Genomic DNA, 17793 nt, shown 5'->3' with positions numbered 1-17793 from the left:
TCTACTTTGGTTCTACAGTGAGTGTGCTGGTCTTTACCAATCTAGCGAATGTCTTTGTCCTTCTCTGATCCTAGGCGTTAAAGCCAATCAGTGGCAGCATCTGTCACTTTTTTTGACCAAATGAAAAAAATCAAGTGGGTTTTTTCTGTGGTATTGTTTTTGGAACTGTAATCTTTTAAATTCAGCATTTATTTTTTAAAAATTACTTAATATCAGATACTGGGATAGGTAGGGAAACAATGACTATCTTTTGTGACTTTTAGGAACTCTAATTTTAGCAAGTTATTTATGAGCTGTTCATGGACCATCCTTTATGTAGTTTGAAAGAGAGATTCCTGGTCTGTATTAAAGCCCAATAATAATTTAATATGTGAGGAATACTAACAGCTCACTTAGGAAATGAACCCTTCTTGGTAAAATAATCTTTTGCATAAATTCTGCTCTGTGTTGGTAGAACTTGATTGATTTACAACAGTATCAGCTCAGAAGGCATTCACTGATTGCCTGGGTGCTGTGGGCAATAGAGAGAGAGACCCTACCTCCTCTTGTTGGCAGTGTAGAAAGGCAGCTGACACCTTTCTTAAGAGAAGGAAGATTAGAGAGGATAGAGAGAGATCCTACCTCCTCTTGTTGGCAGTGTAGAAAGGCAGCTGACACCTTTCTTAAGAGAAGGAAGATTAGAGAGGAGAGGAGGGCACAGGGAACGGGGAGATTTCTTTGGGCTGAAGAAGTTGGGGAAAATGTCACAGAGATGAGATTTAAACTAAGCCTTGAATTCTTGTGTGTGTGTGCGCACACATGCATGTGAGACAGAGTAACAGACTTCCTTCCTCTTACAGTGCCACTCTGGGTTTAACTCTCGAGATAAAACAAATTAACCACAGAAGAAAAATCAGTTATACAAAATACTGCGAATAGTGAGAGCAACCGAATTTGTGTCCAGCGTGAATTCAGTAGCACTGATGCAGAGTCACTTTGGACTTTAGCTGGTTATTTCCCAGTCTTTTATATGTAACATATTGGGCTCAGCTATAGGAAGTTTATGACCTTATCAGAAAAGGTGAAAGTTTTACTTATAATGAAAACTAGACAATTACTTTTTAGGGGAAAAACAGTGCAGAGCAAGGATATCATAAAATGGATTAGATCTTCTCACTCACCAATTGTAGAGAAAACTGCTCAACAGTCAAAAACTCTGGGTTAATTAAATAATGGGATCTGCTGAGAGTTGAATTGCCTACTCCAACATGGATTTTGATTCACTTTATCCAAAACCAAACCTTTTCAGTTGTAAGTAGATAATTTTATATATACAGGCTATAAATAGCACCATTAAATGTCTCTGCTGAATTTAAAGTGACAAGAGAACTTGTAGATTTCATTGATGAAAACATGCACTCTATTAAATTATTTGAATCTTCATAGCAACACGTGGAGAAGGCAATGGCAACCCACTCCAGTACTCTCGCCTGGGACTACAGACCCTAGGGACTGTAGCCCACCAGGCTCCTCTGTTCATGGGATTCTCCAGGCAAGAAGCCTGGAGTGGGTTGCCATTTCCTTCTCCAGGGGATCTTCCTGACCCAAGGGTCGAACCTGCGTCTCTTATGTCTCCTGCATTGGCAGGTGGGTTCTTTACCACTAGCGCCACTTGGGAAGCCCCCTTTTCTTCCCATTTGCACTTAGCTAAGCAGGGGATCAATCCCTAAAAAACTAGATTGTAAGCATTAGTCAGTGGCCCCCTTATTGCAGGCAGTTAAATATAAGCAAATTCTACTACAGTATGAGATTCTGATTCTTTGGAACAGGATTTAATCCAAGTTGTCAGAGACCTATAATGAGAACGATCCAAGCTCTGCATTTGAGAAGCGCAAAGAGCAGGATCCTACCTCCAGGTCTGTCAGAACACTCGGCCCCTGTAATGGAGGGACACATACGCAGTAATGAATGGGGACCGCAGGGCCTCCACGCTGAAACGGGTCTCTCACAGCCTCCGGGCAAATGAGCAGGCTGAGAGAGTGACACAGGGAGCACTGTGGTGGTCAGATGTCAAGTCTAATGCCTAAGTGCAGGTGCAGAGATGACTTTGCGGTTTTGGAAATTGGATTTGCCAGTAAGTGCTGAGTCTCTGAGTGCCAGAGCAAATGCGCTCTGCTTCACTTCAGCTGAGTCACTGGAGAGGCAAGGTTCATTTCTCAGAAGAGACGGCACCACTGCCCATTAGCTCTGGATAAAATGAGATCAGCTTGACTCCACTACAGCCTCCCAGCAAGGCCCCGAGACAGTCGGCTCACCCAGCCCTGGTGCAGAACGCGATGCTGGGCATAGCCAAGGCCCTTGATGGGGTCTCATCACTTTAAGTTCCCAAAGCCACCACCAGAAACCTCTAGAAACGTCTCCTTGGCTCCTGGGCTCAACCCTGAAAACTGCACTTCTGTGTGTGGGTCCTGTTACAAAGACCTCCACCTCTTTTGGAGTCGAGCTCTTGCCCTGCCCGCGTCTGGGGTGGAAGTGGGCAGGCACAGATAGTTCCTGATGGAGTCACTATCTTGTACTGGAGGAGAAGAACCGGAAAAGGATACTTCTGAATTTTGTTTAAATAATGAGGTAAACCACCTTCTGTCATTAAAGTGCCATTTGGGAAATAAATTTTCAGATAATCATTCTTCTTGAGATTTAGTAATGACACTCATTCCTGAATATAGAAATTCCAGAGATGGGTATATACCAGGAATGCTGACTGCATTCAAGGGGCTTTTAAGTTGCTTCATGAGCTTGTAGAGCTGGTAATCCTCTTCCTGTCTCCTCTCCTTCTTAACGAGCTGAGTACATGTCACATTAACGGCTGGTCTGGGTTTCTCATTCCTGAAAAATACTTGAGCAGAACATTTTCCCAGACGTTTCTCACCTTCCTGAAATAAAGATTTTGGAATTAAAAAGGATGGTTCCTCATCACTTCGCACCCACCCCAACATACAAACACAAGACTGGGGAGCTCCCCGTACATGGCAGGTATGCCCTGGCCTGCATATGTAATGGTCTCCTTTGTAGAGTGTGGTTTTGGGGCTCACACTGAACACAACAATCTTCGCCTTTGCTGTCTTTTAAATTCCTGCTTTCTGATGGTGCCCTTAGGAAAGAAGGCTGGGCCTTTTCCAAAGAAATACTCACTGACAGCTGTGAGTGCTGCTCAACTCAAAACTCTAGGACAGGTACTTTGCTCTCTGGGACCAATGTAATGCTCACTTGGAGCTCAAGCTTGCAAACTTTGACCAAGAGGAAGCTGATCTCCATGAACACAAGTGACAATACCATCATGCTGCCGGATGAATTTGGTCCTCCTACTCCAATTTTACAGATTAAGACTCACGTTTAAAGAGGAACCTCCTCCATGTGTCACAGCTAGTAGGTAAGTGGTCAGCCAGGACCTGAGCTGTATCTGATGCTGGGGCCCTAGCTCTGTGAGAGCCCCGAGATCTAATCTGGAAGAAGTAGAAGCACAAACCACCCCAGTGGTGCTGCTCCAACTACCCACGTGACTGAGGGCTGTCGGCTTATACTCACATTGAAACCTGGACACACTGAGTGTTCTGGGATCTCCCCCAGAGACACGTGGAGCTGGGTAGCTGGATGCTTTAAGTAGACGTCAAGTGCACGACTCATTTCTGGGACAGTTCTTTACTCTTTTAGGTCACTGATTCCTTAATCTAACAATAAAAGCCAAGGAACTGCTTCCCAGAAAAATGTATGTTCATTCAAACCATCCACTGGGCCTTTGATTTGAGGAAGTTCATGGCCCGAGTTAACTCCTGTAACAACTTGGTCAGTTGACCAAGTTCTTTTCCCTTTTACAGTCATTTGAACTGGGCAGAGTCCCAGTTAAAACAACCAGAAAAAAAAAAAGCCCACAAACAAATTGTAATCAAGATTAGATTTACCTAATAAGCTCCCCCTCCTAGAACTAAAGCCAAAAACTCCACAAAAACTGCAATAGGCTTTCCTAATCATCAGTGCCATGCAGCGAAATGGTGAAGGGAGCATTCCAGAAGAGGCTTATCAAGGGCAAAAGACAGGGCTGGCACGTGGGCTCTTGATGTCAAAGCTATTTCCAAGGCAGCAGAAACGAAATGGGTGTTGTCCTCTTTTATTTTTCTCCCCCTCCACCCAGTTGGCCCCACAGAATCAAAGCAGTTGCCTGAAGATGAAAGAACTCTCCTCAGTCCCTCATCAGCTCCCCATGCCCTTCAGAGAAGCACAGCAGGTCAAAATAATCTAGTAGTCATTTTCCCTTTCGCTTTAACTGAACACCTCCACTGGCAACACAGAAACCAAAAGCACCCTCCTTATGCTTTAAGAAAATGTTAATTCTTAGGTTAATAAGCAAAGTTGGCGTACTGTTGTCTGGTCAGCTCTGAATACTGGGAAGCTTTCTTCCAGAAGCCTCCACTGGAGGGGCCCTGCCTTCTCTGAAGCGCTGCCTCCCTGAGACACCTTGGTGCTGCCTGCCCACCCTTGCTGCCCTGACTCAGAGCCACATAGAGGGATTTGGCTGCTCCCTCCACCCAGGTTCTGGTTGATGCCTCCCAGCTCGGCCCAGCCCTGGGAAGTTCATCCAGCTCTGATTTCTGTCTGAATCTCCTGTTTACTCTCTTCTTGACAGCAGAGGAAAGGAAACTTGGAGAATCATGGGCTGCTGGGTCACAACTGGAGAGGCTGAAGGTGCCTGCGGCGTGACAGGCTGCTCTGGGTTACAGAATACCTCTGTTCAGGGCAGCTCCCAGAGATGGTCTCCTGCTACGCCAGTCCACTAACGAGAAATGTCACCAGCTGACAGGAAAAGAGCAGGCTGACATTTAGAAGTGAGTCACTCCAGGGATTCTGAGATGTGAGGGAGGGGCAGCAGATGCTAGGGTGCGAAACACTTGCCTAGCGACAAAGATGGCTGTGTGGACTGTTAAAAGCAACCCTGTTTAAGGTCATGAAGTTGTCCTGCCAAGCTCTAGTCTTTGATTCTTGAGAACAAATAGAAAATGAAGCAGGACGGGAAAACACACACACACAGGTAAACCTCCAGGCCTCTATATACAGGTTTGATCAAAAAGTCTGTTCATCTATTATGGAAAACTCCAAATGAACTTCTTGGCCAATCCAATATTAAGATTCTCAGTTAAAAAAAAAATCCATAAAAATTGCTAATGGGACACTTCACGAACCATGGCAGCTTACCTCTGCGCTGTAGAATTCTGTGGTAAACACCAGGTCAAATTTATATTCCTTCTTCTGATTAACCTGAAACACAGAAATGGAATTTTAGCCAAGTGCAAGTTCTGTTAATGGAAATCAAACCTGAATATTCATTGGAAGGACTGATTATGAAGTTGAAGCTTCAATATTTGGCCACCTGATGCAAAAAGTCAACTGATTGATAAAGTCCCTGATGCTGGGAAAGATTGAAGGCAGGAGGAGAAGGAGACAACAGAGGACGAGATGGTTGGATGGCATCACCAACTCAATGGACACGAGTTTGAGCAAGCTCCGGGAGAGGTGAAGGACAGGGAAGCCTGGCGTGCTGCGGTCCATGGAATCACGAACAGTCAGACGAGACTCAGCAACGGAACAACAACAACCGCTTACTCTCTTGGGATAACATGACATGCAAGTGGAAGCTGTAGCACTTATACCTGAATAAAATCGATTTTTTTTTTTTTTAACCAGGAGAAAAGATCTCAAATTTTAGTCTGGTTATGCCACTCTGCTTGCTGATTTGACAGCTGCTTACAAACAGGAAGGTTGAGAGGGGGAAACTGGTCCTGACACTAGAAGTTGGCTTTGTGGGAGCAGCTAGATGAGAAACAGATGTGAGCACACAGGGTTGAGGAGAGGGTTCCTTCCTTCCCCAACCATCGGTGCCCCTCCATGCCCTGTGCTGGGCACCGGGCCTCAGCAGCTCCCCCTCCTGCCACTTACAGTTGAAAACAGGATCCGGTGACAAAGATGCACCCAGTAATAAATGATGGGTTTTCAGATGGTGGTAAGTGAAAAGACAGTGGTAGTTAAGGAAGGCGTCTGGGGGAGGAGCCCTCAGCTGAGGTCAAAGGAACAGTGCGGAAGCAGCACCCAGACGCAGGGTGCGCAGAGTGGATCTACATGAGAGGCCTGAGGTGGGAGAGCTCTGTGATGGGCTGAGCCTGGGGCAGGGTGAGTTACCACGGCAATCATGGTCTCCACTTTGGAGCTTTCACGAGTAGGCATGCTTCTAAACTTTGGAAATGCATATTTAGCCTTTTTAAACCTTTGAACTGATTCCAATGCAGAGCTTTAGAGAATACATATCCATATCACTGAAGCCCATTAGACTGTTCAGAAGAACTTTGTTATTGGCCATCATTTTTTTTTAAAGAGCACAATGATCATTCAGTAAAAGGAATGTTTTCTAGAGAAGAAAAGGAGCTTCTGCCACCCGGAGCTGAAGTTATTCCACACAGTGTTAAGTTATTCAGGAAACAGCCATTTCCCTTTTGTGGGAGGTGGGGGTGAGGTGGAAACACAGCCGCACGGGATCTTAGTTCCCCAACCAGGGATCGAACTCAGGTCCCCCTGCAGTGGAAGCAGAGTCTTAACCACTGGACAACCAGGGAATTCCCTCTGTTTCCTGTGAACTTCAGCCCAGGAACACAAAAACCAAGCATGGTTATTTTAAGTAGACGAGATATCATCCATTTCTATCACAGGGTTTAAAAAAAAATAAATTCTGGGAAACTGGAGAATGGAGAGTGAGGATTCTATGGCAATTGTTTATATAAGGAATATTTAAATGTGTGGATGTATAGATATTGCTGGGGGTCAAGGGGCACCCAGAGCCCATGCATGAGAGTTGTGTGCTTAGGGCTCATTTTCAATCTCGAAACAAGTTCTGGTGGAAGCTGAAACACTGATTTCATTAGATATTCATACAAATTACAAAATTCATACACACGTGTCTGTCTTCTCAGCCATTCACTGTTGGCCACCTGGTATGCCAGGCACCAGGGAGATACAAGGAAATTAAACATCCTGTCCAGCCTGACTGGAAACTTGCGCCCTGTGTGGAAAGGGTACATCAACAGCCACGCAGTGCAGCTCTCCTATGCGGCCAGAGCGGCATGTATGCTGGGCGCTTGCTCTAGGGAAGCTTTCTAGAGCAAAGGGGAGCCAGGCAAAGACGTGGGAAGGGAGGGCAGGGGCTGGCGTTTCAGGGAAGGCTGCAAAGCTAGGGAAAAGGCTGTCTGGGGATGTTGGCGCAAGGTCACAAAAGCATTTTTTGTAAAGAGGACTTGGAACTTGATCCCAAAGTATGTGGGAACCCCAGTAAAGTAAACATATTGCAGCGCTCCGGCTGTTGTGCAGAGTAAAGCACGACAGACTTTAGATGGTGCCTTGGTCAGGGTAAAAGTCCAGTGCTCACTATTTGTATTGTTATTAAAACCTGTTCAAACCCACAGCTAACATCATACTCAATAGCGAAAAGCTAAAAGCATTTCCTCTAAGATCAGGAACAAGACAAAGCTGTCCACTCTCGCCACATTTATTCAACATAGTTTTGGAAGTCCTAGCCACAGCAATCTGAGAAGAAAAAAATTAGAGGAATCCAAATTGGAAAAGAAGTAAAATTGTCACTGTTTGTGGATGACATGATACTATACACAGAAAATCCTAAAGACGCCACCAGAAAATGACTAGAGCTCATCAGTGAATTTGGTAAAGTTGCAGGATACATGGAAATTCTCTGACGGTCCAGTGGTAAGGATTTGTGCCTTCACTGCAGAGGGCCCAGGTTCAATCCCTGGTTGGGGAACTAAGATCCTACAAGTCACACCATCCCTCCCCGCAAAGCTGCAGTATACAATACACAGAAATCTTGCATTTCTACACACTAACAATGAAAGATCAAAAAAAATAAGGAAACTATCCTAATCACAACTGCATCAATGCAATCCCTATCAATTACCAATGGCATTTTTCATAGAACAAAAATTTTTGTAATTTGTAGGGAAACACAAATGACCTTGAATAGCAAAGCAATCCTGAGAAAGAAAAATGGAGCTGGAGGAATCAGGCTCCCTGATCTGAAACTACACTACAGGTACCTTCCCTGGTGGTCCAGTGGTTAGGAATCCACCTTCCAGGGCAGGGGACAAGCGTTCAATTGCTGGTCGGGAAACTGGGATCCCACATGCTGTGGAGCAACTAAGCCTATGCACTGCAGCTACTGAGCCCACATGCCACAGCTCGAAAAGCCCACACAGAATTAAAAGAATTAATCTTCAAAATGCACAAGCAGCTCATATAGCTCAATATCAAAAAAACAAACAGCTCAACCAAAAACTGGGCAGAAGATCTAAATAGACATTTCTCCAAAGAAGACATACAGATGGCCAAAAAGCACATGAAAAGATGCTCAATGTTGTTAATTATTAGAGACACGCAAATGAGTGTTCACCTCACACTGGTCGGAATGGCCATCATCAAAAAGTCTACAAACAATAAATGCTGGAGAGGGTATGGAGAAAAGGAAACCCACCTGTAAATGTTGGTGGGAATATAAACTGGTGCAGCCACTATGGAGAACAGTATAGGGATTCCTATAAAAACCAAAAACAGAACTACCATATGACCCAGCAATCCCACTCCTGGGCATATACCCAGAGAAAACCCTAATCTGAAAAATACCTGCACCCCAGTGTTCACTGCAGCACTGTTTACGAAGCGACCTCAATGTCCATCAACAGAGGAATGGGGAAGACGTGGCACATACACACAGTGGACTACTACTCAGCCATGAACAGAAGGAAATACTATCATTCACTGCAACGGGGATGGACCTAGAGATTGCCATACTGAAGGAAGTAAGTCAGGGAAAAACAAATATCATACGATATTGCTTGTATGTGGAATCTAAAAAATGATCAAAATGAACCTATTTACAAAACAGAAATAGAGTCACAGATGTAGACAACAAGCTTATGGTCACCAAAGGGCACATGAGGAGAGAGGGATAATCTGGGAGACTGAGACTGACGTATTCATACTACTATATATAACTAATAAGAACCTACTGTGCAGCACATGGAATTCTTCCCAATACTCTATAATCACCTACAGGAGAAAGGAAGTTTAAAAAGAGTGGATATATGCATATGTATAACTGATTTTCTGTGCTATATGGCAGAAGCTAACACAACATTGTAAATCAACTATACTCCAATAAAAATTAACTGAAAAAAATCACATCAGGGAGAGCTAGAACTGTGCTGGGAAGTAGGGTCTGGCCCAAGGATGAGACTATGGAAGGCTGAGATCCAGACTCCATTTAGCTTGTGCTGCACTCAATATGCCAGCAAATTTGGAAAACTCAGCATTGGCCACAGGACCGGGAAAGGTCAGTTTTCATTCCAATCCCAAAGAATGTTTAAACTACCCCACAACTGCACTCATTTCACATGCTAGCAAGGTAATGCTCAAAATCCTTCAAGCTAGTCTTCAACAGTATGTGAACTGAGAACATCCAGATGTACAAGCTGGGTTTAGACAAGGCAGAGGAACCAGAGATCAAATTGCCAACATCTGTTGGATCATAGAAAAGGCAAGGGAATTCCAGAAAAACATCTACTTCTGCTTTATTGACTATGGTAAAGCCTTTGACTGTGTGGATCACGACAAACTGTGGAAAATTCTTAACAGAGATGGGAATACCCGACCACCTTACCTGCTTCCTGAGAAAGCTGCATGCAGGTCAAGAAGTAACAGTTAGAACCGGATATGGAACAACAGACTGCTTCAAACATCAGCCTAGTGTGCTACGGTTCATGGGGTGACACAGCCAGCCATGATCAAGCGACTGAAAAACAACAGCTTGTTTTTACTTTGGTTTTCTCCTGTCTGGAGCTTGCAGAGAACGAGCAAGGCTGTATATTGTCACCGTGCTTATTTAACTTATATGCACAGTACATCATGCGAAATGCTGGGCTGAATGAAGCACAAGCTGGAATCAAGATTGCCGGAGAAATATCAATAACCTGAGATACGCAGATGACACCATGCTTATGGCAGAAAGCAAAGAGGATCTAAAGAGCTTCTTGATGAAAGTGAAAGAGGAGAGTGAAAAAGATGGCTTAAAACTCAACATTCAAAAAACTAAGATTATGGCAGCCAGTCCCATCACTTCGTGACAAATAGGTAGGGGAAAAAAATGGAAACAGTGACAAGATTTTATTTTCTTGGACTCCAAAATCACTGCAGATGGTGACTACAGCCATGAAACTAAGACACTGGCTCCTTGGAAGAAAAGCTATGACAAACCTAGACACTGTATTAAAAAGTGGAGACATTACTTTGACAACAAAGGTCTATAGTCAAAGGTTTGGTTTTTCCAGAAGTCATGTATGGAAAAGTTGGACCATAAAGAAGGCTGAGTGGCAAAGAATTGATGTTTTCAAACTGTGGTGTCGGAGAAGACTCTTGAGAGTCCCTTGGACTGCAAGGAGATCCAACCAGTCCATCCTAAAGGAGATCAGTCCTGAATATTCACTGGAAGGACTGATGCTGAATCTGATGCTACAATACTTTGGCCACCTGATGTGAAGAGCTGACTCACTGGAAAAGACCCTGATGCTGGGAAAGATCGAGGGCAGGAAGAAAAGGGGACTACAGAGGATGAGATGGTTGGATGGCATCATCAACTCAATGGACAATAGTTTGAGCAAACTCTGGGAGATAGTGAAGGACAGGGAAGCCTGGAGTGCTACAGTTCATGGGGTCACGAAGAGTCAGACACAACTGAGCAACTGAAAAACAACAATTTCTTTTTACTTTGGTTTTCTCCTGCCTGGAGCTCACAGAGAACCGTTAAAGAGTATAAATGGGACCTGCATGAAGGTAGCTGAACAAGGTGCCCCATACATCTGTCTCCAAGTCTCAACACCTGACCCGAGTTAGAAGAACACATAGAACACTCCCCTAAGCCACGCGGACACAGAGGCAGCAGTTCCGTGTGCTGGCAGGTCTAAGGCTTGACCTGCTTGCTGCGCCAGCCCTGTAGACCTCCCACCTGCTCCACGCATGGCCTAGGAGTCTGCCCTTCACCTCCACTCAGGGGTCTGGGGTCAGCCCCCTTCACAGGAGTCAGGATGCCCCTCAGGCTGCTATCTGGGGGTCAGCACCACAGGTGCTAAGAAGAGGAGAGGTCAGCAGAGTTGGTGGCACCACCTTCATGCTCCAGGACACGGAAGAAGGCCAGGAAGCAGCTGGATGGCATAAAAGGAGATTCAGTGGAGGTGGTGGTTGAAGCTGTGGCATTTCCTGTCATACCCCCGGGAAGGTAATACTGAGAATAATCTTAAGGACCACCCACCTTTCCATAACTAATAAACTGGACACACTTATTTGCTATCCACAGAAATTCACAAAAGCCTGCTATAACCTTGATATAATTGTGCATATTTCAAATAGAGTACTTAAGATATTATTTAACTCTGTAATTTTTTTTTTGAAAACACATGGAGGCTAAATGAGGAGCGGTTACAGAGTCCAAGCTCGTTCTGCTCACCATAAGATGAGTCAGTGAATCCTAGACGAGGTGTTGGGATCAGGAAGGGATTTTATTCAGGAGCCGGCTGACTGAGAAGATGGCAGGCTAGCATCTCAAAATAACCATCTTTTGGGGCCTGGCTGGCAGGTTCTTTTATGGATCAGAGATGGGGGGCGGGGGGAAATGAGGAAACAAAGTAAAAAGCTATTCAATCCTTGTAAATGAGCCCTGGAATGGCAAGCCTCGGGCAGGGCCATGTTTTTGCCTCACTTCCTTCACAGGTGGGCGGCTCAAGTTACTTCCCTGAGGCAGACCACCATATATGCTTATAACAATAAAAGCTGCAAAATAAAGGTTAAAGTCGCAAGAGCAGATCCAGAGTAAATTCAAAATTAACCCTTCCCAGTTACAGCATCAGTACCTACTCTTTGCGGGGAAAGAAACACCTGGAGTAACCAAGGCTGTGAGCTGAGTCAGGATGGAGCTGTCCTTTTGAAGAGTAATTTTCCTTCCCGATTTGCTAATCAGGCACTCTTAAGAACATCAGCAAGAACATCTACATTTTGTCCCAAACAGGATTTTTATATTTGTGGTTGTACTTTATCATTTATCAAGACTCAGTCCCTTTATCTCCCCTAAAGCCCTCTCCCGGCTCCCTTCCTCTGAGTCACCAGTTCCTCTGAGGCCACGTGGCTGGTTCTCCAGAGATAAGGTGGCAGCCTTGGAAGACCTGTCAGGGCCATCTGGGATAAGTGTCTCACGCTCCTCAGGCCACTTTAGGGCTGTGTACTCCCTTGGCTGTCTCTGATTAAACTATCCTGTGATGAAGAGGTCTCTGTAGTTCAACATGCACCCCAGGAGTTCCTAACGTGAAACAGGGCTGGGAGCAGGAGGACAGGGAAGAGACTGTCACAGCTGCCCTCAGGGCAGTCAGGGCACAGGAGAAGGACTTCAAATAGTTCATGGTACAGCTGATTATGTGGTCATGGATGACTTAGGAGCTATGAAAGGATAACTGGAGAAGTGATCTAGTCTGGGGGCCAGAAAAGTGACATTTTAAGCTGAACTCTGAAGTTAGGAAGGAATTAACTTTGGGGATGTCAGGATCATGGTATGTATGGACATGTTCATTCGTGTCTGACTCTTTGAGACCCCACGGGTTGTAGCTCACCAGGCTCCTCTGTCCATGAGATTTCCCAGGCAAGAATACTGGATAGCCATTCCGTTCTCCAGGGGACCTTTCTGACCCAGGGATCAAACCTGCCATGTTGTAAAGCAGATTCTTTACCATCTGTGCCATCTGGGAAGCAGGATGACTGTGAGTGGCTGGCAAACATTCCGCAGGGAAGGATGTGGGATGAACCAAGGTGGGGATGGCAGAAATGCAGGGAAGCGTATGGTGGACAGATGTGGATGTGAACTCGCAGGCCAACATGGTCAGCCAAATACATTATTCAAGGTCAGAAATAATCACTAGAATTCACAGTTTGTGTTAGGACAACGTTATTAAATCTACCATCATTTAAAGGATGCTTATATTTATAGAACAATAACATATACCCTCTAGGGCCTGTGCTGGGTGTGGCTCTAAGCATATCACATGTCTTACCTGGGTTAACAGAGCTCTGAAGGCCTGAACACAAGTGAGTAATTATGAGACGCAGCTAAAGAAGCAGGGAGGGACCACTGCGCAACTGTGACATTGGCAATGAATGAGAAAGTGCATAAGGCCAACCTGTTGGCCAGGGCTGGGGGTTCATGGCTGGTGGGAGGTAGCCCGGTGCAGCCCGGCTGGGGGGCAGTCTGAATGACTCAGTCAAATCAAGATTATACATGCTTTTATGATCCAATAACTACTTCCAGGTGTGTATCCCAGAGAAACGGTGATACTGTAACAGGGGACTTATGGGAGGATGTTCCTTGAGGCATTCTGTGTGTGGTGGGAAGTTGGAGACGATCTGCTGTGCCTCCCTGGGGGGTAGGCAGGTAGAATGGGGGTGCTACACAGAAGGGAAGGAGGAGAAGGGGGAGACAGAGGATGAGCTAGTTGGGCGGCATCACTGACTCGATGGATGTGAGTTTGAGCAAACTCCAGGAGATAGTGAAGGACAGGGAAGCCTGGCATGCTGCAGTCCATGGGGTCATAAAAACTGGACACAACTTAGCGACTGAACAACCACCACAGATCACAGCGGGGAGAGGTAGCCAACTAGCCATACTTAGAGCAACTAAGAGAGACCCTCAAGGCAGGAAGTGAAAACAGCAGACACAGGAAAATGCACAGCATACCACTTACGAAAATGTTTTAAATAAAAATTTGCACACACAGCAACAGTATCTCTCATAAGAACACTTACAGAGACTTCCCTGGTAGTCCAGTGACTGACTCAGTGTTCCCAATGCAGGGGGCATGCGGTTTGATCCCTGGTCAGGGAACTAGATCCCACAGGCTGCAACGAAGACCTGACGCAATCAAATTAAAGAGAAGAAAACAAAGACAGAAGAAGATACATCAGCCCTTCTCCAAGTTCCCCAAGGGAGGGGGATGAATGGTGTAGACAAAGAGAGTCGCCTACCATATCAGTAAACAAAAAATACTGCAGCCATAAAGCCCCTACAGTGCGCCCTGAGGGGGATTCAGGAAGGAGAAAAGCAGGACACTGGTCCTAAATAGTTGAGGTGTCTATCAAAGGAATGATTTCAATGAGCCCAGACTCCTGCATCTTCCCATACATATACAAGCTCTAAACTCTAACTTGAAATGTCTGTATTTGTGAATAACAGTAATCTTGTAATCTTTGGATATTTGACATTTTCCCCCCCAGAAAAAAACTCCTACATCTCCAGGCTCCTCCCTCACCTCTTTGAAACAGCCCCTCAGCACAATCTGAGAGGCTGTATCCTGGGCTGTAGTCCTCAGTGAGTCCACCAAAGAAAACAAACTTCTCAGCTCTTAGGTTATGTATTTCTTCAGTTGACAGATCTGGTGGCCAATGAAGGGACCCAGTGCAGGCTTCTCTGCTTCACCAGGATCCGGAGCCGAGGTAGCAGCAGTGGCCTCTTAGCCCAGCCTGCCTCCTCAGAGAGAGTCGCAGTGAAAACGACAAGAAGAGGAGTGAGTTTTTTTTTCTTTCCCTTTCCTGACAACAAAGAAGATTAAGCACAACAGTGAGCAGGCCTGAACATCCCCTAGCTTTTTTTTTTTTTTTTTACTTTAACTGCTAACTCTGCGGGTCTGCAAATAAGTTTGCTTTTCTGCCTTCTAACTCTGCAGTGGTGCTGTGTCAGCTGTGCTTAGCCACTGTGCTGTGACTGTGCTTAGTCACTCAGTCGTGTCCAACTCTTTGTGACCCCATGGACTGCAGCCCTCCAGGCTCCTCTGTCCTTGGGAATTTTGAACAAGGCAAGAATACTGGAATGGGCTGCCATGCCTCCTCCAGGGGATCTTCCCAACCCAGGGATCAAACTCAGGTCTTCTGCATTGCTGGCAGATTCTTTGCCATCTGAACCACCAGGGAAGCCCAATAATACTGGCATGGGTAGCCTATCCCTTCTCCAGGGGATCTTCCTGACCCAGGAATCGAATCGGGGTTTCCCTCATTGCAGGTGGATTCTTTACAAGTTGAGCTACCAGGGAAGCCCCTGCAGGAGCTATACTTCACACCTATTTTCCTTTGGCTCTATGCTAAATGCATCCTGGACCTGGTGTTTACCCCTACAACCCTCTTCCCCTTATAGTTCCTCTTTTTACAGAAGGCCACAGAGCCAGCCAACCGCCAGACTCAGTGACTGGGTTACTGACGCAGACTATGACTGTCTTTGAAACAATGCAAGAGGAAACAATCAAGATGCTAACCCTTTTGTTACTCATCGCCGACTCCTGACTGCGAGCCCTCATCTTACATAAGCCCCTAGACTCCCCATAGCGCAGGCTGCGGGGGAGGGGGGTGCACAGATCTTGAGGTATAAGCCTACTGTGTTCCCCTCTCCACCGGCTGAGAATTAAAGCCACCTTTCTACTTCCTCGAAGCTCTGTCTCTGTATCTTTTGTTTGGCTTCAGTGGGCAGAGAAAGCTAAGATTCTGGCCGGCAACAAGAGTACAGACAAATGTGGGTGAATCTCTCCTGGCTTGTAGCTCTCCCAGCAGTGGCTGAGGGTCCTAAGTTTTACTCGGTGGTGTTAACCTCCTCTTGCCTCCAAGATTATCCTGAAAACTTAGTTTCAAGAAGAGGTACCTGGGTTATCCTCAGTTGAAAGACACTCAGTAGGGTTGGACTGTGTAATTAGGTGGGAAGCTTGCCTGTTGTTTTAACTTGGATTGGCTATTTTAATAGAGTTCTTCAGAATAAAATTGAAGATATCTCATGAGAGCTTTCAGCTCCAAGGAAGGAGATCTCCCAGTGGGCTTTCTCAGGCAATTGAGAAACTTGTGGGAGTGCTGGAAGCACGTCCTCATACCATGCAGCTGTCCCTATAGGGAAACCCACACATTTTAATTAAAAACTTGCTCTGCCAGGGATGAGCCTACGAGCTGGCCACTCAGTGACCGGAGCACTCAGAGTGGTCTTACACTACCAGAAGGAGAAACTGAGACACGTGAGAGCTGGATCGACTCTGGGGTGACATCTAGCGGAGTTAAGCTTGCAAAAAGCACACAGGTCCGCGACAGGATTGCCGCTAGCATTTTATCTGGGCAAACTGACTTTACAACGGGGACCAAAGCTTTCAAAACAAAAGAGCAATAGATGGCCAGCCTCCAACTAACACCCCAGCCAGGTTCATGTACAACACATATGGAAATTTATACTTGCAAATACTCACTTGACTGGAATAACTATACTAGGAGCTCTCAACCCAAAATGGTCAAACTGGGGCTCTTTTAACATTCTGAAACTCATTTTTAAGTGTGTATGCAGCTAGAAAGAGCCTACTCGATAAAATATCTTTTCAGAATTCAGAAACAAAAGCCCTTCTAGGAGAAACTTGCATTTCTCTCCCTGTGTCTTTAAGATGTAAATGCTCTACCTGATTTTCTTAAGCGTGTGTGTGTGTGTGTGTGTGTGTGTGTGTGTGTTGGCAGTTTGGTCTCTACCATCTGGAAGGTACACATATGGTGCACAACTGGCAACCCACGGAATAGACTGGGGTTCTGAGAAGACTTCGTCTGGCTGAGGCAACTCTCAGGGGCTTTTGTCACCCTAAGCTTTGTTGCATCTACCTGTACATCAAAGATCTTTCCTTTCTTAGACTTTCAGTTGTGTCTGACTCTTTGCCATCCATGGACTGTAGCCCACCAGGCTCCTCTGTCTGTGGAATTCTCCAGACAATACTGGAGTGGGTTGTCATTCCCTTCTCCAGGGGGGGCTTCCTGACCCAGGTAGTCTATAGGGACAAACTAAAATGGATATAGAAAGCTGTAGAAGAATTGTAGGAAGGCTGCTCTGACAAAGTTATTCTGTGCATGGTTCCGTTTGGATTGAATTTAATTAGGTAAGTAAATTTTGTTGTTGAGGGTGGGCTGGTGCAAGACTGGAGTTTGGTTTTCTCTCTCTTTTATGAGAATAGAGTTTTCTTATGAACTATTTTTGGTAACAGATTGTGAGTTGCTCTGCCTTCTACATGATCTGTCATTTGCCTTAAATATCTTTTATTGTCTCTTTAGTTGAGTGAATAAGCATTGCTTCAGTGACCTATGATCCTATTTGATCAAGTGTTTAAAAACTTGACATTTTAAAAAAAAAGAACAAACTTCCCAAGTATCAAATTCTAATTAAGATTCTTTTGACCCCCAGCTAACTTTGGGATGTTTCAAAGGACCCCTGAAGCGTCCCGGAGAGATTAATTAGGTTTATCTGGCATGTTAAATTACATGGGTAGCACTATCAACTAAGTGTAGCAAAACCTTCTTATTTTATGGGTAAAAGTCATTAATGTAGTCATTCCAAAAGTTATACAGAATTCCTAAAAATCTGATGTGCCCTAATACACTGTTATCAGTTATAATTCTAGTCATTATCTTTAAAAGGTTGTTCACCACAAAAATAAGTTTCTTGTCAATTATATTGTGAACAGATCTTTAACCATGCCATTTTAAGTCTTTTGTCATTTATAGACAATCATTGTTTTACTCTAATGCTTTTACAAAATGAGGATTTTCAAGAGGATTCATAAAAAGAGCTTTTTGACAAATTTGTTTCTGATAACTTTGAGATCATACCACTGAACT

At 45.0% G+C, this 17793-nt stretch overlaps 1 protein-coding gene across 1 annotated transcript in view; it reads right to left on the bottom strand.

The window, feature by feature from the left end:
* The window catches only part of RARRES1 (retinoic acid receptor responder 1), a 43126-nt gene that overhangs the window by 11381 nt on the left and 13952 nt on the right, over window positions 1–17793 (bottom strand). Inside the window, exons 3-4 of the mRNA XM_005907360.2 lie at window positions 5227–5289; window positions 2729–2912 (exon numbers count right to left, since the gene is read on the bottom strand). Coding sequence (XP_005907422.2) covers window positions 2729–2912; window positions 5227–5289 — 247 coding nt within the window. The remainder of the gene's footprint in view (window positions 1–2728; window positions 2913–5226; window positions 5290–17793) is intronic.

This window comes from Bos mutus, chromosome 1, assembly GCF_027580195.1.
Source record: "Bos mutus isolate GX-2022 chromosome 1, NWIPB_WYAK_1.1, whole genome shotgun sequence".
NCBI lineage: Eukaryota > Metazoa > Chordata > Mammalia > Artiodactyla > Bovidae > Bos > Bos mutus.
Note: the sequence above shows the minus strand (reverse complement) of the source record. Positions and strands in the feature narration are given on the sequence as shown.